This window comes from Aegilops tauschii, chromosome 7 (assembly GCF_002575655.3).
Source record: "Aegilops tauschii subsp. strangulata cultivar AL8/78 chromosome 7, Aet v6.0, whole genome shotgun sequence".
Lineage (NCBI taxonomy): Eukaryota > Viridiplantae > Streptophyta > Magnoliopsida > Poales > Poaceae > Aegilops > Aegilops tauschii.
The window spans coordinates 46453828-46474174 of NC_053041.3; the positions used below are offsets into that span (position 1 = coordinate 46453828).

General features: G+C 43.9%; 4 protein-coding genes across 6 annotated transcripts; 1 reads left to right on the top strand and 3 right to left on the bottom strand.

The window, feature by feature from the left end:
- The first annotated feature begins 6899 nt into the window (after positions 1-6899).
- LOC109756853 (transcription factor GTE1) lies at positions 6900-11512 on the top strand. 2 transcript variants are annotated; one of them, XM_020315695.4, is made up of 9 exons: positions 6900-7209; positions 7822-8059; positions 8294-8461; positions 9182-9259; positions 10004-10228; positions 10326-10421; positions 10726-10784; positions 10883-11033; positions 11126-11512. In XM_020315695.4, exons 2-9 carry the CDS (start codon positions 7943-7945, stop codon positions 11285-11287), a joined length of 1056 nt encoding a protein of 351 aa, XP_020171284.1. In that variant the 5' UTR covers positions 6900-7209; positions 7822-7942; the 3' UTR covers positions 11288-11512. The 2 variants fall into 2 exon arrangements, with proteins under 2 accessions (XP_020171284.1, XP_020171285.1); XM_020315696.4 differs by having other exon boundaries at positions 6933-7198.
- On the bottom strand, positions 11459-13123 carry LOC109756854 (uncharacterized). Of its 2 annotated transcripts, none has more exons than XM_020315698.4 (6): positions 12957-13123; positions 12550-12630; positions 12233-12341; positions 11968-12052; positions 11799-11870; positions 11459-11709 (listed from the first exon to the last, which is right to left on the bottom strand). In XM_020315698.4, the coding sequence occupies exons 1-5, from the start codon at positions 13020-13022 to the stop codon at positions 11822-11824; spliced, it is 390 nt and encodes a 129-aa protein (XP_020171287.1). In that variant the 5' UTR covers positions 13023-13123; the 3' UTR covers positions 11459-11709; positions 11799-11821. The 2 variants fall into 2 exon arrangements, with proteins under 2 accessions (XP_020171287.1, XP_040251344.1); XM_040395410.3 differs by having other exon boundaries at positions 12163-12341.
- Positions 13124-13980: 857 nt separating this feature from the next.
- On the bottom strand, positions 13981-16041 carry LOC109756855 (peptide methionine sulfoxide reductase A5). Its single transcript, XM_020315699.4, has 4 exons — positions 15629-16041; positions 15104-15216; positions 14665-14809; positions 13981-14548 (listed from the first exon to the last, which is right to left on the bottom strand). The coding sequence occupies exons 1-4, from the start codon at positions 15893-15895 to the stop codon at positions 14351-14353; spliced, it is 723 nt and encodes a 240-aa protein (XP_020171288.1). The 5' UTR covers positions 15896-16041; the 3' UTR covers positions 13981-14350.
- Positions 16042-16265: 224 nt separating this feature from the next.
- On the bottom strand, positions 16266-19490 carry LOC109756852 (uncharacterized). Its single transcript, XM_020315694.4, has 2 exons — positions 17209-19490; positions 16266-16695 (listed from the first exon to the last, which is right to left on the bottom strand). The coding sequence occupies exon 1, from the start codon at positions 19424-19426 to the stop codon at positions 17558-17560; it is 1869 nt and encodes a 622-aa protein (XP_020171283.1). The 5' UTR covers positions 19427-19490; the 3' UTR covers positions 16266-16695; positions 17209-17557.
- Between the last annotated feature and the right edge of the window lie 857 nt (positions 19491-20347).

Here is a 20347-nt window from a genome sequence, read left to right on the forward strand (position 1 = left end):
GAAATGGTATATCAGGGTATCTCCGTATTTGTGTAGTTAGAACGCGTCACCCTTTAGCGGGAATTAAATGCATCACTAACATTAAAAATAGAGCATACAGTTTGATGGGAATTTCACTGAAGACATGGCCAGCCTAGTCTAAAGCTGAATATTACACTGAACAGAGAGCCCAATCATTGCCCAACACAAAAGCACTAATGCTTGTTGAGTTATTTGTAATATAGGAGCAGAATCCCTTCGAAAGAGAAATTCCAAAATATTAAAAAGATCCAACAGTAAGACATCCATACACCTTACAGTTTATACATGGCGACAAGCTACATACCAATCGCTAAAAAAGGTGAATATAGAGTCATGCACATCAGGCCCTCATGGCATAGATGCATTTCTTCCACTAAAAGGACATGCCTTCAAGGGATTAGTGTAGGTGTGAAGATCTGGACATATAAATGGCAGGAATGACTTCATCTTCCTGCCCCTTCTGTGGCAAGAGAGGCCCGACTTCAATTGGCATCCGACTGACATGTTGCTCCCTCTTCATAAAATGGAGCTGATTGTTATCTAAAAGCAAGCTAGGTAGCTTTGGCATGGCCAGCAGTAGTACTTGCTACTTTGCCAGTTGTGATGCATCACATGAGAACGCAAGGAAGGCTGCGTGCTGCCATGGCCGGACCCTTTGGGGTGCCAAATGATGTTCAAATTTATAGTAGGTTCCATTTTTGGTGGGAATCCAGGGAAAAGAAGGCGATGGAGTAAGATGACAACCCATTCCCATACTACCACTCAAAATCAAAATGAAGAGGGTAAATAAATGTACTTACTAAGAACACACGGTTAACATACAGCTGGCTACAGAAACAGCCAAACTTTGTAAGTCCACAGAAATTGAGGAAATTGTGAAAACTATTTCTGTGAGTAGAAGGAAATGTAGTCCAGTTACCTTTCATGGTAATGCTTCTCTTGAGCCGATTCTTAGGATCCCTGAAGAATGCCTTCTGTTTTCCCCAAGCGTGATTCCTTGCTAGAGCAGTACCTTTTGTTCTCTTGAGTTAAGGCGGGGTGGGAAATAGATCACTATCAGCTCTAGTTCAATTGCTTGTATTTTACAAAAACATACAATTGAAACAATTATCTGGAAAAGTTATTACCTTAATCGCAACAACTCTTTGAGCATGCAATTTGGCGTCTTGGTGTATAATCTTCATGTGTAAACAATTTTGTTTTAGCATTCAGACTCTATAATTAAAATTAATAAGCTCTTTAAAAGCCGAAAGCAACTATATAGACCAATACAATTAAACAAAGGCAGCGGGTAGGTTTCAAATTTGAAGTAGCAGGGCTCCATAGTTAACTCTCCGGCATGCAGGCATTTAGTGTAGTAGATCCAAGACATACGTGTGACAGATTGCATATGAACAACATTTACTAGTAGGAGAATTGTACTACCGTATATTGCACTAACACTAACTGTATCAAGAAGCCAATAGCATGTAATTTCAGCTTGCAAGAAAGCGCCACTTACTCTTAAAGATCGGCTAATCTACAAGGCAACTTCCGGGGATGGTGATGGATAAGTACAGTTGGATCGTTTTTAGGTGTTAATCTACTATTATGAAAATCATCTTCCTTTACTTTCAAGGGAGAACTGTAGAGGGGAAAGAACAGCATTTTTTAATCTAATGATCCATCACTTATTCACAACTATTGCAATAACCAAGTATGTTGGATGCAAGGAGGAGGTGAGAGTGCAGGCAGCATGTATGTCACATCATGCGAACAGGTGGGGATCAAGTTAAGTCAATGCAGAAGGATGCGTTGTGTGTCCGCGCACCGTCAGCGCCGCCGAGTAAATAGTAAACTAAACCTGGGGACCAGCGCTCTTGACCTTCCTAGCTACTTCGACTGGAAATCAGATCCTCCACACTAAGAAAGACCGTTTAGGTCGAAGTAATAGAGGGGAAAGAGACCACTCACCTCCGACAATGGCATGAGTGGCTCGCCTGAAGGTCGGGTTGAATCCATGGTGTTGGGCTAGCATAGCACCCGCTGGCGGCAATCATGGGGCTCCGAGACAGCATTACCGCGCAGATCTCTGGTGTTGTTGGCCATAGACGGCTTTGACGACAGTGATGCATTATGGAAAGATGGAGAGCTAAAAGAGGGGAGGAGAAGAATTGGGAAGACAATAGAGATTTATTGGCGAAGGGGAGATGAACGGAATCATCGGGAGAAGAGGCAATAAGAGGAAGAGGCAACAATCAGTGCGACGGTGGTAAAAAATTACACGATTCCTTTCTTTGAAAAGGGAAAAAGGCAGGATTGCCAACGTGGCAGATTTGCTTACGTCGATGATTGCATGTTCATTGCTGATGTGGATAGGCTGCATGTCAAGAGAAATATGGTAGTGAGGATGAATTATTGGGTATTATAGATGCGCAACATCACATCTAAGCTTTTTTTTGAAATTTCAAAACACAATGGTTTTTAAAATGGATATTTTTTGGAACACGAACTTTTTTCAAATTTATGAATAAATTTTTGAAAACTTGAAGAAAGAAAACAAAAAAAGGAAAAAAAAACTAAAAAATATTGTAAGAAAAACCAATCCTAGCTACTTGGGCTGGTCCATCTGTTACTCGCTGCTCATTTCCCAGATTTTTCTGGGGTAAAACCAAGTTTTATTCATCAAAGACCATAGAGTGTGGGATAGAATTTGGGTCATTGCATTGGTCAAACCAAACATGACGTCGCAGACCTAACGGAAGAGAAAACCTTTCTAGACTATGTGCTTGGACGTTGACAGCATCATCTTTAGAAAATAAATACAATCAAATAAAGACGGTTCCAACTTGATCTAACTGATAATGGCTCATTTCCAAACAGTTTGCTCACATTTTTGAGAGAAAATTTAACCTCGATGGGCTGGGAAATTGGGCCGACCAACCTCTAGTATGACCGACTTGTCTTTGTCCAGTAGAAAGCTTGTCATGTCGCCTAAGAGCCCATCCTTACATGTTTTTACAGGAAACGCATCGGTTCTGTTCCTCCAGCACGACCGGCCGCCTCCCAGCCTCCCTCGCCCGCTCGACAGCTCCCCCGCCGCCGGGGCTAAGCCCTTGACACCCCCACCCCACCCCCAGGTTGCGACCTTGTCCCTTCCCGCCCTCTCTTCTGCATGGCCTGGCCCCACCCCGCCTTCTCCCCCACAGGTGTTTTGCCGAGTGTCGTGGAAAAAACTCTCGGCAAAATATTGGAACTCGCGCAAAATGTGCTTTCCCGACTACTACACTCGGCAAAAGGGGGTATGCACTACACTGTTTTGGTTGTCGAGATTGCATACGACCTCGGGTAAAGATGATCCCAAAATCAAAGTTTTTCATTTCGACGGGACGAATAATTTTCATTGCTGAGAAATTTTTCATTTTAGGCCATGTTATTTACACTTATTGCCATGCCAAAATATGGTCTCAAATTAATAAGGCGATGGTCATATTTATTGTATAATTTACGACAATGGGCCTAAACTTGGCATTTAGGTGCATCTCGCCATTACAAACAATGATGCCAAATAGAGTTTGCAACATTTTGTACAAAAATAATTTTTGCATTTTTCTGAGTGTAAAAGATGGATATTTTTGTGAAACGGGTAAAGAAAACATAGTGCAAAATGGCACCACTCCAATTTTCACAAAAAGTAGACCATATTTTTAGAAAATTCCCATGTTTTCTGGATCTTCTAGATTTCTAGATACTTTTGCACATTTAAATTCAAAATTGAACTTCAAGTGTACGCAAGTAGTAATTATATGAAAGAACCACTTAGAGTTTGAGAGACTCAGCCCCTGACCATGAATGGCCATTTTGACCTTGTTTGGGGAAAATGAAACAAAAAGGATACAAGTCCAAAAAATGCAATCCTTTCGTATGGACTCCTTTTATGTGTACTAGTTAGGATGAAAATAACAAACTTTCAATATGAAAATTTTGAAAGAAAAATATCCTTCACAAAACGGGCTATCGTCTATGAACATTCATGGTTTTCAAGTCAAACGACCAAGGTGATGACCATATTCATTGCATAATTTATTATAATGTGCCCAAATTAGACATATAGGTGAATATTACCATTACAAATAATGTTGCAAAATAGATTTTCCAACCTTTTGTACAAAAAAATCATTTTCTATTTTCTAAGTGTCAAGAATGGGTGTTTCTTGGGAAGCGGGTACAAAAAACAGGGTGCAAAATTGCACCACTCCAATTTTCACAAAAAGTAGACCATATTAGATGGACAATTCCCAAGTTTTGTAAATTTCCTAGTTTTCTAGCTAAAAATGAACAATTCATGTATTTAAAATATTTAGTGGAAATATTTTTTTAAATGGGAAGGGCGGATATTTAAAGGATAGCGTGGACATCTGAGGGTGTACCTTTAAGCGTTGAAGATGCCTTTATGTGCTGGTTTATGCCGTGCTCAACCGGCAATGTGGTAGTGTTAATCAGTATATACTTTTGATTGTAAAAGAAATCAATATATAATTTGTTTGGATTATTGTAATTTGCAGGGAAAACTTTAATGGATTTATTTAGCCTTTTTTTTTGTGAAATCACTAATTAAGGGGTACCTTTTTGCAAAGGCACTCCCCACCTTCATTTGTCTGACAAGTGGTGCACTGCATGTGTGCCACTTGTTGGAACATGGAATTTCCCCTTCTTCGCATAGTTTAAAAAAGGGGACCGGACTGGCAGTTGAACCGAAAAAAATCGAAACCGGTAGCCTCAGTAGTTTTTTAAGATAATAAGACCGTTCTGCAATCAGACCGGAGAAAACCGGTCGAACCGGCCAGTTTTCTAGAAAACTGGTGAAAATACCGGGCCATTGAACCGGAAAAAACAGGAAAAATGTTTTAATAGAAATTGGAAAATTGGGTTTTGATCCAAAGTCGTGTGAGCAGTACACAGGGCCTGCCCATGGCCCAATAACCAACTTGGTTATGCTACTTTGTTGTCCTACATGGATATAATTTTATTTGACCATTGTTTCAGACTATATTACCACATATATTAATCAACATATATTATTTTATTGCTTAAAAAACCGATTATCGAACCAGTGAACCGGCGGTTCGACCGGTAAAAACCTGAACCGGCAACCTTTCCGGTTCGATTTCGGGTTCAGTTTTTTAAACTATGCTTCTTCATGGATTCATTTTTTAATTATTTTATCTCTTGAACCGCGCATTTAAATCATGAACCATTTTCATTGTTGGATTTCTGGGGTCGAGATCTTTAAAACTAGGTCCCATGTTTCGATGAACTTTTTCTTCACGAAAAATAAAAAATAAAAAATGATGAAAACAAAAAATACAAAAACCAAAGAAGGAAAAAATCGAAACCGAAAAAACGTAACCCGAAATCACGGTTGTGCTTTCTCTTTTTCAGGAAACACGGTTTTGCTTCTCGTGGAAGCACATGCTATGCTTTTCCGTTTTCAAGAAGCACATGCCATGCTTCTCTTTTTTTTTTCTCTAGGAAGCACAGTCGTGCTCTTTTTTCGGAGAAGCATAGATGTGTTTTCCCTTTTCAGAGAAGCACTACCTATGCATCTCATCCAAGAACATGCTATGCTTTCCCTTTTTGGGGGGAATTATAGTTGTGCTTTGCCAGTCACGGAAGCAAAATTGTGCTTTTTTCCTTCTCGGGAAGCTGTGTTTCCCACAGAAAAGCATGGCTTCATGAAAAAACAATAAACATGTGTAAGAAAAAAAAATCTAAGGGTGTACCCAGCGCACGACACGTGGGTAGCTGGGCGCATCACTTGATGCACTCTCAGGGCCTAAAAGTGACCTCTGTGGGAGCCTCTGGAAGGATACCTGTTAGTTAGATAGTTGGAGACCTCCTTGCGTCAAATAGGAGGGTGGCCACAAAGGGGGCGTGTCCTGGTGGGCCGACCCAGCAGTGTGTTGCACTCTAGCACAAATTGGTCAAAATCTAAAAAGTGACATGTGAGCAAAGGGCGCATGGCTAGCCACTCAAGCGGATGAACTCTGCTAACTACTAGGCCCCGTTGAACTTTAAAAACTATGTCTATGTGCAACATCACATCTGAACTTTTTTTGAAATTTCAAAACGCGTTTGTTTTCTGAATGTAACCTTTTTTAAATTCCAAAACATGATTGATTTTAAAATGAATACTTTTTAAAACTATAAAAAATTGAAAACACATTTTTGATAAAACACTCGAAATTGTGGACATTTTTTTAAAAACGTGAAAGAATTTTGGAAAACTTCAAATGTTTTTCAAAGCATGAACATTTTTGGGAAAAATGAAGAAAAATCAAATTCCAAACAATTTTTGCTTTTTTAGAAATATTGAATTTATTAAAAATAAACAAGAAAAATGAAAAGAGAAAGAAAGAAAGGAACACTAGTGAAGAAATAAAACAAAAAGGGAAAAAGCCTGAAAAATAGTGTAGAAAAAAAACCCTAGCTACTTGGGCTGGTCCATATGCGGTTTGCTCGCTGCGCATTTCCTAGTTTTTTTGGGGGTGGGGAGATAAAACCAAGTTTCATTCATCAAACACCACAGAGTGTGGGATAGAGTTCGGATCTTGGAATTAGCCAAACCAAACGTGACGTCTCAGGCCTAACGAAAGAGAAAACCTGGCTAGACTATGTGCTTTGACATTGACAGCACGACATTCAAAAGGAAAATTACAATCAAATAAAGACGCTTGCAACTTGATCTCGCTGATAATGGCTCGTTTCCCAGATAGTTTACTCACATTTTTCTGAGAGAATATTTAGCCTCGATGGGCTGGAAATCGGGCCGGCCAACCTCGAGTGCGACCGGCCCGTCGTTAGTCCAGTAGAAAGCCCGCCACGCCGCCCAAGAGCCCACCCTTATCTGTTTTTTTACCGGACCCGTATCTGTTCTGTTCCTCCAGCACGACCGGCCGCCGCCCAGCCTCCTCCGCCCGCTCGACAGCTCCCCCGCCGCCGGAGCTACGCGCCCCCCCCCCCCCCCCCCCCCCCCCCCCCCCAGGTCCTCCGCCGTGGCGAGCCTCTCCCTTCCCGCCCTCTCCTCCGCGCGGCCCCGCCTTCTCCTCGCCGCGCCGCCGCCCGCCCGACCCCAGCTCGCCCCCGTCCGTGAAGGCGACGACCGCCAGCAGCGGCCCCATTCGACGGAGGGAGAGAGGTTCGTCTCAGGTCAGCTTCTCTTCGCCTTTCTCTCAAGCGTGACTATCCATGCATCTGGCCAGTTCCTCGATTTGGACGATTCTAGGGTTTCTTGCGTGCTGCGATCTAGTATTTGGTATGAACGCTAGCACGGGGAATGGATCGCGGACGATGGAGATTTTATTATTATTATTTAGCAAAACCGTCACAGGACATGGATGAGGCTTTTGTGCGGTATTTCTTTTTTTTTTTCAGATTTTTCTGGCTGGTTCAAGTTTTGGCCTGAATTTCTTTTAAGGGTGTGGCTAGGTCTCAGTCGATTGAGATTTAACCAAGTCTCAATCAAGTGACAGAACACATAAGAAAGAAAAATCTAAAAAGAAAATTTTGCGCGAATCTCTACGCAAGATCTGGTGAATATAACATCGACTGAGACATAACCAAGTTTTATATCTAAGTCAGACTGAGATTTAGCAACTCTGTTTTTTTAATGGCAAAATTACTTTGTTATTTTTTATAGGGAATATATTCTGGTCTTTCCACCCTCTCATTTATGTCATCTAGCAAAGAATCATGGTCAGTTGTACGCGTGGCATTTATCAATTGGCAAAGCGCTAAATTTGGATATTTGATCAATTGCAGATACAGATTGGGCAGTTTGGCCGGGGCAGAGGAAACATGGGACATTTTATCAATTAGCCCCCGCGACTACAGCCGCAGTGTCGCTTGCTACTCACACACAGCCGGCGGAGGCAAACCATAGATGGTGCCGGAGGACGGCGCGCAACAGGCAGCGGCCGCCACCGCGGAGCACCCCGCGGTGTCGGAGGTGGACTCGTTCCGGCGCCAGGTCGACGACCTCGCCTCCAAGACCGACGTGGTAACCCCGCCCCCTCCTAGCCTTGATAGTAGTTTCTGTCTTGCCTCAGTAGTGATTTCCAAGAAGGGCTCTGCTGCCAGAGCAGCTTCATTCCCAAGAGTGCGCCATTTTCGGGGATTTTGGCTATTGCATGATTAGGTGTCAGGTCTAGCGGTCTCCTGTTGCGATACTGTGTTCTTTCCCCCCAAGAATTAGGGCAAAGTTGTCTCAGACTTGAACTGGTGTGTGTTGCAGCTGGAGAGGAGGGTGAACGAGGTGGTAGGGTTCTACGACGGCAAGAAGCATGGCAGCGGAGGGCGCAGGGCCAGTGGTAGCAGCAGGTATGCGGCGAATGGTGCAAGGGACAGCAACTGCAAAGGGATGCCCGACCTCACGCGCCAGCTTACCGGTATCATTCGCCAGGTTATGATCTTTCTTCAGCTGTGGTTTATCCCATGATTCATTGTGTTTGCTGGCTACTCATGCTATATTCTTGCATCCTGGAGCGTGTTTTAGAAAGTCAGACTTGTGCCAGCTTTGTAATTCGTAAGTCAATTTAGAACATTAGATGGCTTTTCGACCTGATCGATCCATTTGACTAACGTGGCAACCTAGACTTTTTCCATTGCTTGCAGCGATTGCCTGCACATACTGCTCCTATTCTTTCCAGCAAGATAGATTTATAATGGAATCAAGATTTCTGCTACAAGTTTCAAACAGCTCCCAAATTTATGTATGCTTCCATGAACATCAATCTGGTTCTTTTTGGCTGTGTTCATTGGTAGACCATTTTTCACATGTGGTCTTCTGGCGCAGTGAATGAAATCAGCCTAAAATATATGATCTGCAGCTTTTGCTGAATGCGGTCATCTGAACCTAACTAAAAAGCCTTGCAAGTGAACTTACAATTTTTTTTCTACTTGGCTATAAACCACTATATGTGGAAGATCCTTTTTTTAATCTAGTTTCTATGGTGTAATATTCAGTACAAAGTTTATCGTTCTTTAGGCACCTTCCAAGTTCGTATTCAACTACTGCAGTTAAAAACTCAAATGTGTTATTTCTTTGCCCTATGAAAAGACTTCTGTTGATCTTTGCAAAATTTGGCACTTGATCCTCTTTTCTGTATTCATTTTCTTCCAGATCACGTCTCATGAATGGTCAGCGCCATTTCTGCAACCAGTAGATGTTGTAGGCCTACAACTTGATGACTATCACAAGGTAATACTGCCAGTACAGTTTGTCCTTGATTTTGCTAGAGTTCTGTTCCTACTGAAAAGAATTTTAACTATAAGGGATACATTTTGGTAACTTAAATGTGAATTAGTTCTGATGGTACTGTTTATAGTTTGCATGACCTAATGTTGGCAAGCCATCAGGATCTAAAAAACATAAACTGACTTTGATTGCATATCACGTTACTCGTGATTCGCTGCAGGATTTTTTTTTTCTAGTCTCCATTCTGCTTTCAGTTGACATGCTGTTGCACTTTCTGAGAAGATTTTCAATGTCAAGGGAAAAACATAATCCTGTATTTGCTTTGAACTTTCTGAGAAGATTTTCAATGTCAAGGGAAAGACATAATACTGTTAAATCCTCCCTTGTCTATATATATGGAAAACATGGCTGAGTATCTTATTAGCTGTTAATTGGTTTTGTAACTATTGTTTGCCCTCTTCCATGTACATGAAACTGAAAACCATTGCTTGGAAAAGATTGCAATCATCCCTAATCTATAGAAGGAAAACATGGCATATTAGGTTTTCTGTTTATCTTACAGCCGTAATTGGCTTTGCCACTTATTATTTACCTTCTATAGTGTACTTCATATTGATGTATCCCTTGAGTTGGTAGCGAATATGTTTTTCTATATTTAGTATATCAATAAGATGGAGTTGCTTCGTTGGTTTCTTTACCTGAAGCTTGTTTGTAGTGACTCATATCTTTGGTTTCTACATTTTGCAGATTATAACAAAACCTATGGATTTCTCGACCATCCAAAACAAAATGGAAGGGAAGGATGGCACCAAGTATAAAAGTGTTCGAGAAATATATTCTGATGTTAGATTAATTTTTACCAATGCAATGACATACAATGATGAACACCACGATGTTCACATAATGGCCAAGTTATTACTCGAGAAATTTGAGGAGAAATGGCTCCAGCTTCTCCCTAAAGTTGAGAATGAGGTGGATATCTGTAGTCTCATATGTTACCGTTTTTGTTTTGATATGGATATGTGTTATTTAGCATTTGACAACAATAAGTTGGATCCTATTGTTTTAGGAAAGGAAACAACAGGTGGAACCAAATGATGTTCCAACCACAGACACTTCTCCGGAAGATGCTATTGCAAAATTAGCAAAAGATACTGATGATGAGGTCGGCCCTCTCATGGACTGTTATTCTTTTTATTGTTGTGTCGGTATTGATTGAAGCACATATATATACTGACTTCGACTCATGTTTAGAAAAAAAATGGCCCCAGACTTTTATCAACATGTTTCTGTTATCATTTAGCTTTTTGTCTATTGATGTATCGATGTGAAATCCTTTCTTGGCCAGCCTGAACATGATTCTGTATCCTTGTCAAATATATGCCTTGCATATTCACTGCAACCCCTACCGTGTTCCCTTGTTTTGTTTTGTTATAGATATTCAGTACCTTTTATTTCTCGTGTTCCAGCTGAATGAGATTAATAAGCAGCTAGAGATGCTCCGGAACATGGTGGTTCAGAGATGCAGGTACGTCTTAAAGACGTTTATCTCATGTCTTTTGCTGTTTGCTACAGACTTATAGGGGTGCCAAGCCTAAAAACGTTACAATATTTTTTATCTTGTAGGAAAATGACCACAGACGAGAAGAGAAAACTCGGTGCAGGTCTTTGCCACCTGACCCCGGATGATCTTAGCAAGGCGCTGGAGCTGGTCGCACAAGACAATCCTGACTTCCAAACTACAGCAGAAGAAGTGGACCTTGACATGGATGCTCAGGTAAAAGCTCCTTTATTCTAAACCCTAACCACACTCCATGCGCCACACTGTTTATAAAATGTTAACCGTGCTTCCTGCGCGGTCGGATGCAGAGCGAGACAACCCTCTGGAGGCTGAAGTTCTTTGTGAGGGAAGCGTTGGAGCGACAGGCCAACGCAGCCACGGCCCCTGGCAAGACGGACGAAAACGCGAAGAGGAAGCGTGACATCTACAATGCTCTAGCCAAGACCGCCTCAAAACGGATCAGGAGATAGCCCGGTTCAGGATGTTTCCGTAGAAGTAGCCGTCATGGGACAATTTTCTCCCTTGTGTGTAAGACATGTGTGCCAGTGTATATATGGACATGAATCTGCACTAAGCAGTCACACCTGACCTGGTCTAATGTGTAGCATGTTGTTGCCACCTATGTTAAATATAGAGCAATGTTGATGCAGCTCAAAAATAATAATCGCAACAGAGGTGATGTTTATTACATAAAATTAATGGTGTGTACTCTGCACATGGCGCTGCGAAAAAGGGCATCCTAATTCAGTAAGTCCTGAAGAAAACAACAGAGGTTATTGATTGGTTTTCAGATCTTGAGCCTTGATGGCCACTGCGGTACTCTGCTTCACCTCATAGGGTAAATTTCCAAACTCATCAGCTTCACTTCATAGGGTAAACTGTTCTTGAGGACCTGCACAAAACAATGAAAAATCTGTGCTGATCATTCTTATCTTTGGGGTGAAAGAAACATCAAAGGGGTTTGATTGCATGGTCACCTACCATCGGCGCCACTGCCATCCCTACTACCAACCATCAGGCCTCAGTTTTCTCTGCACTTGGCAGATCGTGTCCCTGCAAGATACCATACATTAGCATCATCATCAATCATGCTTAAAGCATAATGAAACAACACATTCGCATTAGCATTTTCATTGCGATGGTAACATACCACACATCGGAGCACGCCGCCGCGTCCAGGAAGCTCAAGGAGATGGACAAGCCGGTCTCGGGATCGAACCACGAGATGAACGTCCCTGCAAGAGAGAAAACGACATAATCATGGTGCCATGCAACAGAGCGGAACAAAGAAAATAAAGGTGTCACCATTGAAAACAATTAAAACTTCCATCTCTTTTGCGCTGACCTTTTGTCGGAGATTTGAATGTTGAGAGAAGAGGGGAAAAGCAGGGGAAGCAAGAGAAGGGCTTCTTCACCTTGTCGCCTCCTGTAAATGTCGTCCGGGGTGATGAGATGCAAAAGCATCGTCTCCTTGTTCTCCGCGTCTATGACAGCCAGAACGATCTCCTTCTCCGATGTCGACCCCTGTGACAAACATACAGGAACGAAGAAGGCCATGAGTGACAACCTAGATCAGTGAAACCCCCAACGTACGATGAAGGGGCATTATTATCATGTAATCTGTTCTGCCACTCCCTCCGTCGTCATATATCGGTTGTAATAACATCTTATATTGTGCTGGAAGGAAACATTGCAAATCTCTGGTGAACAGGCGTATCCGCGTATGCCATACCTCGAGGTGGTCGATGGTGACACGGCCGGCTCCGTAATCGTCCCACCCGCCGCCGTCGTTTGACCTGAACATCTTCACAGGCTGCACAAGATTTTTCCACAAGATTACTCCCAAGATTCGTCAGTTCATCAGCAATCGTGCGTCTCATGAGTTCATCAGTTCACCTAGATACGATCATCAGAGATGTACAAAGATACCAGTGCTACTTAATTCCTCCGATGCACAGACAAAAAAAAAATCTTAATTTCTGCTGAAGGATCAGAGGTCTCTTGAGCGAAATCGGCTGGCTGCGCATCCATGCTGCGACGGAGCCGCGAGCATAAAACCATAGGGCACGCGCACGGGGGGGAGCGGCGAGGTTTCGAGGAGGGCGGGCCGCCGGCCGGGGAGGGAGGTCGACGGCTTACCGGCATCGGCGCGGGCTGGGGCGGGACGGCGGCGGGCGCCGGCTCCGCGTTCTTCTTCCCGGGCATCGCGGTCGCCGCCGGCTCCGGGAACGATCGATGAGTGGCCAGCAACGAACCCTAGTACACTTTGTTTTTCTTTTTCTTTTTTGACCTGAACCCTAGCACACCCGGAGTGCCAAGTTATAGCGCCGGGCTGGGCTCCAGGGAGCCCTTTTATTTGAAAATTCGAAAAAGATACTTCAAGGTTTCAAAAATAAATATTTCCTCTTTTAATTAATACTCCTACAAGTCTCTATTTTCAAAAAAAAAAACAGGAAAGCGTATACATGTTCACGACGGATCTGTAAATTTTTGTTCGAAAACGTTATGATTTGTGAGCTACACAAAGTAAACAAAATCCTGGCCCAAAAAATATGGCTCGTTTTCATGTATGTATTTGTTTTTCCTTTTGTAGTGTGAAAATATGTTGTTATGAAAATGTTCACGAATGTGTTATACATGCATTTCTACATGCACTATTGTTTTATTATTATTATTTTGCATTGTAGAAATGTGGTATTTAAAATTTTAAATATGTACTCCCTCCGTCCCAAAATAAGTGTAGTTGTTTTAGTTTGAAAGTCACAATTTAAAATAAAACAACGACACTTATTTGGGGAAGGAGAGAACACATTGTTGTGATATGGCCTCCTTTGGCCATTTCCGAGGTGATACACCAATATTTTGTTCCCGTTCGCGTTTATTAGTGGGGGCTAGCATGAAACCAGGGATGCCATTTAATTTTTTAATAACAAAAGGAACCTCAATGGAATAATCAGCAAGGGCAAAAATGAGAATTATTATGCATTGCAAAAGATGTACTAGTACTCCCTCCTATCCATATTGATTGATGCTGCTTTAGTGCAACTTTGTAGGGAGTAGCAGTGTTATCTCCATCTGTACATATTCATTTCTTAATTTACAAGAATTCCATTCAATTCCCACAGGAAACATCCTGAGCCCTAGGGTCAGCTCAGCACTTGGATTTGTGAATAAGAATGCTTCTATATATTTTTCACAATTGAATCAACCAAAAGTTACATCTTACAACTTCACTACATGTCCAGCAAGCCCAGAACAGGATAAAACATGAGTACAGCAAGCCCAGAAGAGATAAACATGGGTACAGCAAACGGACGGAGAAAAACCCCAAACCGACAGATGATTGATGCTATCTATAAACGATGTGATGAATCACCGTGACCAAGTGAACAATGAATCGCTGCTGTCAGCAGGCTGCTGAAACATTCCTACAGAAACTTTTCGGCAAAATCATGCAGAACTCTCTTGTTTCTATGTTGGATTACAACTTGATGGATTACAGTTTGATGAGAACCGGGACCAGAATGGGCTAGCTAAATGTCGTGTAGGATGGGCCAACCTTTCTTGGCAATCTCATCAATCTTGGAGCTTATCTTCTTCTGGGCCTTTGGAGGGCAGAGCTCGGCTGCATACGCATTCAGCTTCGCAGCCAGTGTGGATGACAGGAGCTCCTCTTCTGGCAGGTTCCCGATCAGTTGCACCAGGAAAGGCTTGCGCTTCAGCTCAAATTTCTAGCATGAAAATTGAGTTCACATAAGAAAACAAGATGCATAAAGAGGATTTATTTTTCTAGAAAGCCATTTGCATCGCAGGTCTCACAAGGAAGAATAATGAATGACATAGCTACCTGATGTTCTGGTTCAGCAGGATAAAATGCTCCCAGTGGTTGGATCTTTGTGGTAATAACGCTGCTGCGGTCCTTGGCTTGTTCTCTTTCTTTGGTAAGAGCAGCCAATCTAGCCTCGAGCGTTCCATTTGTGAAAATGACGGATCTGTGATCACACAAATGAGTATTTGCTGACAACAGCTACCATCATATCGTGCTATACTACTGCTATGCACACAGAGGATAGTGAGGCAAATGTGTTACACAGCCATGTGACATTCTAATCAAGATCAAATTCCTTGAAGGCATGAAACCAAGGGGAAAATGTTGGCTTTGTCACGAACATGCCATATGCTAAAACACCATGAAAATGTAGCGTATGCAAACAGATGATCATCACATCCTCAAAGGAGTAGATTTACTGACGGAAAAGAAGTCTAGAGAAAGAAAAGTCAATCACCTATATTGGTTGCCAACATCCGGTCCTTGTCCGAAGACCTCCCGTGGATCGTGGCTTGCCCAGAACACATCCAAAAGCTGCTTGTACTGAATCTGACGGGGATCATATTCGACCTGAACGGGTGAAGGGCAAGCAGAAGTCAAAGCCGGTCATGGTAGCTCAGAAATTACTCAAGCGCTGATTAGCACTTCAGAACTTATACATTTAATAATAATGGGCAGACACGCAGCAAGACCACGCGCACCAAGGCCAAAACATGCCCAATTTCTTCTAAACAAACACGCCCAATCGCTTCAAGCACACGCCACAGCAAGCAAATCAGGCATATTAAGTACGGCCAAAGCATTCAATCCATGTTGGCCATAAAACATTCGTTCATTCAATCACTGATAGTTTCACTTGCGCGCATAAAATGGTTTAGTTTAATAACCAAGCACAGAGAACAGGATATGGCGCTACCAATAGTAGCGACAATATGAACATTATCAAGGGACTAGCAGAAGGGAGGAGCTCGGTTGGTACTACCTTGACGCACTCGGCGTGGTCGGCGAGGTTGCGGTACTCGGGGTTGGCCTTGGAGCCGCCGGCGTAGCCGACGGAGGTGCGGAGCACGCCGTGGAGGCACCCGAAGACCGCCTCGGAGCGCCAGAAGCTGCCCAGCGCGAACACCGCGGTGGCCGGCGCGCCCCCGCCGGCGCGGACCGTGAGCCGCGCGCCCGAGGCCGCGGTGGCCAGGAGGGACGCGAGCGCCCATAGGAAGGCGGCCGCGGCGGAGGAGGACGCGCGGGCCATCGCGTCGGCGTGGAGGGGAGGGAAGGTGGGGGCGCGGCGGAGATCGGGATCGGAGGGGGGGCGCGCGCGCCGCGAGCGAGCGACCTACCGTCGGTGGGTGGGGGGTGGGGGTGGGGTGGGTTGGTCCGGACGGGACTATTCTGAGCGGGGGTGGACGACGAGGAGTGTGGGGGTTGGTTGCTTCGTCCACCTGGGCTGTCCGGCCCGTGTTAAGTGGGCCTGTTGGTGGGCTTCAAGACCTGGTTTTGGGCCTCGGAATGTAAAAAAAAACCTGGTTATCCCAACAATCAGAGTTCATTCTCAAATAAACAAAAAAGAGAGTTCATTCTTGGCAACAACTAATTGATTTCCCATTGAAGATGCTTATAACTCATCCCAACCATTTTTTTTTCTCGAAAGAAAAACCCCATCCCGACAGTTTGCATCTACAGTAAGTGCCAAGAATCTCAGGCATATCTGGTGCAACCAAATCAGCATAACTGTTCTTGGCCACACCACTTCGTCCAGATTCTTTCATACGAGTACGACAGCTATTACAATGGACTTGCTTCTCAAAAAAGGCTATTACAGTTTACAATGCACGATGCATCGGCTCAACTGTGTGTACAAACAGTTTTGCAGCAACGTCCGAGTGTTCTAAACAGTATACGCTGTCCATTCCTGATTCCTCCCATTCCAACACCAAAAGAGACACCTTCTGAGCCACTGCTCCAGTCCACAAGGAAATTCCTCTCTACATACATGGCAGAGTTCACAAGGATTGCCTCTTGGGAGTGTGATCCCAAACTTCTTGCCTGCAACTGTAACAAATACTAGCAAGTTGAGTCACACATGACCTTCCACAATCCAAGACAAAAGTTTACTTGCAAAATTGCGTGAACACTGCAGTAAATTTGAGTCCATGGATAAAATTAACATAGACTTTTTGGAGCACCATGATGCCCTACCTGAAGCAGGGCAACACGGTCGCTCAAATGATGGTTCAGCGATTCTAGATTCTCTGCTACTTCTATATTCTCAAGTTACTTGTACTCTTAACCTGAAGTTAAGCAAGAAAGTCTAGAGAAATCTTTTCCATGCTATAACTTGATTACCATGGAGTTACAAAGCATGCAAATGTATATGAGGTCTAGGTATGTTTGATCTTTTTTCTTTCTTTGTATAACAGCTACTGATATTTTACTATGAATTACCTCAAGTTACATAACTGAAAAGGTACAAAACATATGAAAAATTGCTAGTAATTCATCAAGCAATAAACAAAGGAGCTAACACATACAGAGAAGAAGGCTTCAAACTGATAAAGAACATACCCTCGAATAGCAAGCACCCTCTAACATGACAAAGCCGCAGCCAGTGAACCAGAGAAATAAGATTCAAGCACCAGAGATGAAGGTCAAGACTTCTGCAAGGTCCTTGACTGTCACCCAGCTTCAAGAATATATTGACATTCTACAGAACTCTGAGCAGACAAGAGCCCAGGTGTTTGCTAGTTATAATGCTCCCAAGATGAGGGCAACTTAGCCTGAGGTACTCACGGGCTCATAGTTAACACTAACATCATAGGTCTAAACTCTACAGGGTAGGCCAATTGTCAGATAGAGTGCTACAAAATGCTTCCCTCTGACCAAATCCTGGAACTTTACTTTCGTATATTTCAGATTATACTTGAAGATCCACCAGATCCTCATCTATAAGCTGCATGTGGTCCCTGGGATCACTGCCAGCCATCCTCATCATGTGATGAATATCTTGCAGCAGACTATAAATCAACTCAGACTCACTGTGGGACTTGTCACGTGCTACAAATACATGCACCTTATTTGCCAGCTCAATCCAACTACATCCTGGCTGTTTCTTTAGTCCTCTATCATTCATCTCAGACCGAATCTTTGCTGCTTCTTTCCACTTACCAGCAGAAGCATAAATGTTAGACAAGAGAGTGTAAGTTCCAGCATTATCAGGCTCTGCTTCTAAGAGATTTCTTGCTGCCAAATCACCAATGCTTTCATTTCCATGTGCATTACACCCACCAAGAAGGGCACTCCATACAGTACTTGATGTAGGCTTAAGTTCAAGACCGTTGATTAATCTTTTGGCATCATCAAGTCGCCCGGCTCGGCTACAGAGATCAATCAAGCAAGTGTAATGCTCATCCCGCACTGCAATGGACTGATCCTTTGCCATGTATTCAAATATCCTAAGCCCTTCGTCGACCAAACCAGAGTGGCTACATGCTGAGAGCAGTCCCACGTATGTAACATCATTAGGCTTATACCCATTTTCTTGCATCTTTTCATACAAAGCTATAGCTTCTACACCAGCCCCATGATGTGCATATGCTGCAATAATGCCATTCCAAGATATTACGTCCTTCTCCCCTGAGAGATCAAACACCTTCCTTGCCAATCTAATTTCGCCGCATTTGGCGTATAAATTCATGAGTGTGGACTCGATAAAATTATCAAACTGAAATGGTGTTTTGCATATCATCTGATGCACCTGCTGCCCTTCACTGAGTCCGGCAAGATTGCTGCACGCATCAACTGCACCCAAAAATGTCACCTGATTTGGTCTGATCCCATCAACAAGCATACCGTTAAATACCTGTAGTGCCATTTCACTCTCATTACCTTGCAAGCAACCATTCATCATAGTAGTCCAGCTGACTACATTCCGTTTAGGCATCTCGTCAAAGAGTTCTTGTGCCTTCTTCAAATCTTTGTTCTGGATAAAACCGGTGATCATGATGTTCCAAGAAGCCACGTCCCTCTCGGGCATATTCATGAACAAATCAAGAGCTTCGTCGATCCTGAGGTTCCGGGCGTATCCAGAGATCATGGCATTCCAGGAAACGACATTCCTCTCCGGCATGCCATCAAACAGCCCCCGAGCCTCGTCCACGCTTCCGCTCCGTGCGAGGCCGGCGACCATCGTCGTCCACGACATCACATTCCTCTCGGGCATTCTCTCAAACAGGTTCCGTGCCTCGTCCATGGTCCCAGACCGCACCAGCGCGGCCAGAAGGATGTTCCAGGAGCCGGCGTCCCTCACGGGCATACTGTCGAACAGCGCGCACGCGGCCCCCGTGCGGCCGGCGGAGGCGTAGGCCTCCAGCATGGTGTTCCACGACACGACGTTCCTCTCGGGCATCCGGTCGAACAGCGCCCTGGCCTCGTCGGCGCGGCGCGCCCGCGCGTAGCCGGAGAGGAGGGCCGTCCAGGTGACCACGTTCCGGCGCGCGTCGGGGCGGTGGAACAGCGCGCTGGCCTCGTGCAGCTGGCCCTGGCGCGCGTACGCCGCGACCATCGCCGTCCAGGACACCACGTCCCGGTCCGGCGTCCGGTCGAACAGCCTGCGGGCGTCGGGGACGCGCCCCGCGGCGGCCAGCTCCGCGATGCGGCGGTTCGGGTCCTGGACATGGTTGAACGCGTCGGTGGCGGAGACGGCGGCGGCGCCGTGGCAGGAGAAGGTGGAGGCGAGGCGGGGCCGCGGTGAGCGGAGGCGGCGCAGCGCGGCCCAAGCTGCCATGCTTAGATGAAGGAGCGACCCCTGAACCCCGATTTACCGCCACGTCGGTCAACCAGCGTGGAACCTCTAGCCCACGTGTGAGCCGAGGGGTGTTTGGTTTGTGGAATCAAATAGAATGAAATGTAATGATTTCATTTCATTAGAACGGAATGGCTTCATGTTCTTGTTTTGTAGAGCTCATGGGATGGAATGGAATGGTCCCGTCTTGATGTTTGATTGGAGGAGTAGGATGTAATACGCATCACTCAAATTCATTGAGCATTTTTTTTTCAAGTGCTAGCATCGATAGTAAACATCATTTAGCAACTATTAAATTTGTGCCAACTAGTAATGGTATTAAGGGTCAGTTCTGGCTTCTAAAATAAGCTGGAATAAACTGTCACCTACCCAGCTTAAAAAAAGCCGCCAAAAGAATTGCCATAAGCACCATCAGCGGTGTATCAACTAGTAATTCGTACCAAGCAGTTTGTTGTATTATTAATCATGCTCTAAGAGTTAAGGTAGACCAAAATAAAGTTATGGCTTTTGTTACCTATTCTTTACAAAGTTAAGCACATAATAATAAGTAGATAAAAGCAGATTACACGTTTCTTAAAGTAGACAAAGTTGATTGAATAATTTTTTTATCTAATCCACTGCAACCTATGTAGTCAAATTTGAGGTAGCACATTGGTTGTTGTATGCAAACTGGATGATGTAAGACGATGTTTGGTTTCATCATTGCAATGGAGCTAGGGTTGGAGCCATTATTCCTCTAAAACATGAGAAGTTTCTTACTACTGATTATTGGCAAGTACGATTAGATCTGGCCTCTACCTCCAAGCAGAGAAAATGGAATCCTCGGGCTAGTCATTAGCTATCTATAATGTTACCCCTTGCATTAAGACCCATAGTGGTCTAAATTCTAAACACTATGCTTGC

Coding starts and splice junctions, on each gene's coding strand:
- LOC109756855 (XM_020315699.4), bottom strand. CDS start 15,895: ATGGCCCGCGCGTCCTCCTCCGCCGCGGCCGCCTTCCTATGGGCGCTC. Junction 15,217..15,628: donor ACCACGCCGAGTGCGTCAAG/GTAGTACCAACC, acceptor TCACCCGTTCAG/GTCGAATATGATCCCCGTCA. Junction 14,549..14,664: donor CTGCTGAACCAGAACATCAG/GTAGCTATGTCA, acceptor TTTTCATGCTAG/AAATTTGAGCTGAAGCGCAA.
- LOC109756853 (XM_020315695.4), top strand. CDS start 7,943: ATGGTGCCGGAGGACGGCGCGCAACAGGCAGCGGCCGCCACCGCGGAG. Junction 8,462..9,181: donor TTACCGGTATCATTCGCCAG/GTTATGATCTTT, acceptor ATTTTCTTCCAG/ATCACGTCTCATGAATGGTC. Junction 9,260..10,003: donor AACTTGATGACTATCACAAG/GTAATACTGCCA, acceptor TACATTTTGCAG/ATTATAACAAAACCTATGGA.
- LOC109756852 (XM_020315694.4), bottom strand. CDS start 19,426: ATGGCAGCTTGGGCCGCGCTGCGCCGCCTCCGCTCACCGCGGCCCCGC.
- LOC109756854 (XM_040395410.3), bottom strand. CDS start 13,022: ATGCCCGGGAAGAAGAACGCGGAGCCGGCGCCCGCCGCCGTCCCGCCC. Junction 12,631..12,956: donor CCCAGCCCGCGCCGATGCCG/GTAAGCCGTCGA, acceptor AATCTTGTGCAG/CCTGTGAAGATGTTCAGGTC. Junction 11,871..11,967: donor GCGGCGTGCTCCGATGTGTG/GTATGTTACCAT, acceptor GGTATCTTGCAG/GGACACGATCTGCCAAGTGC.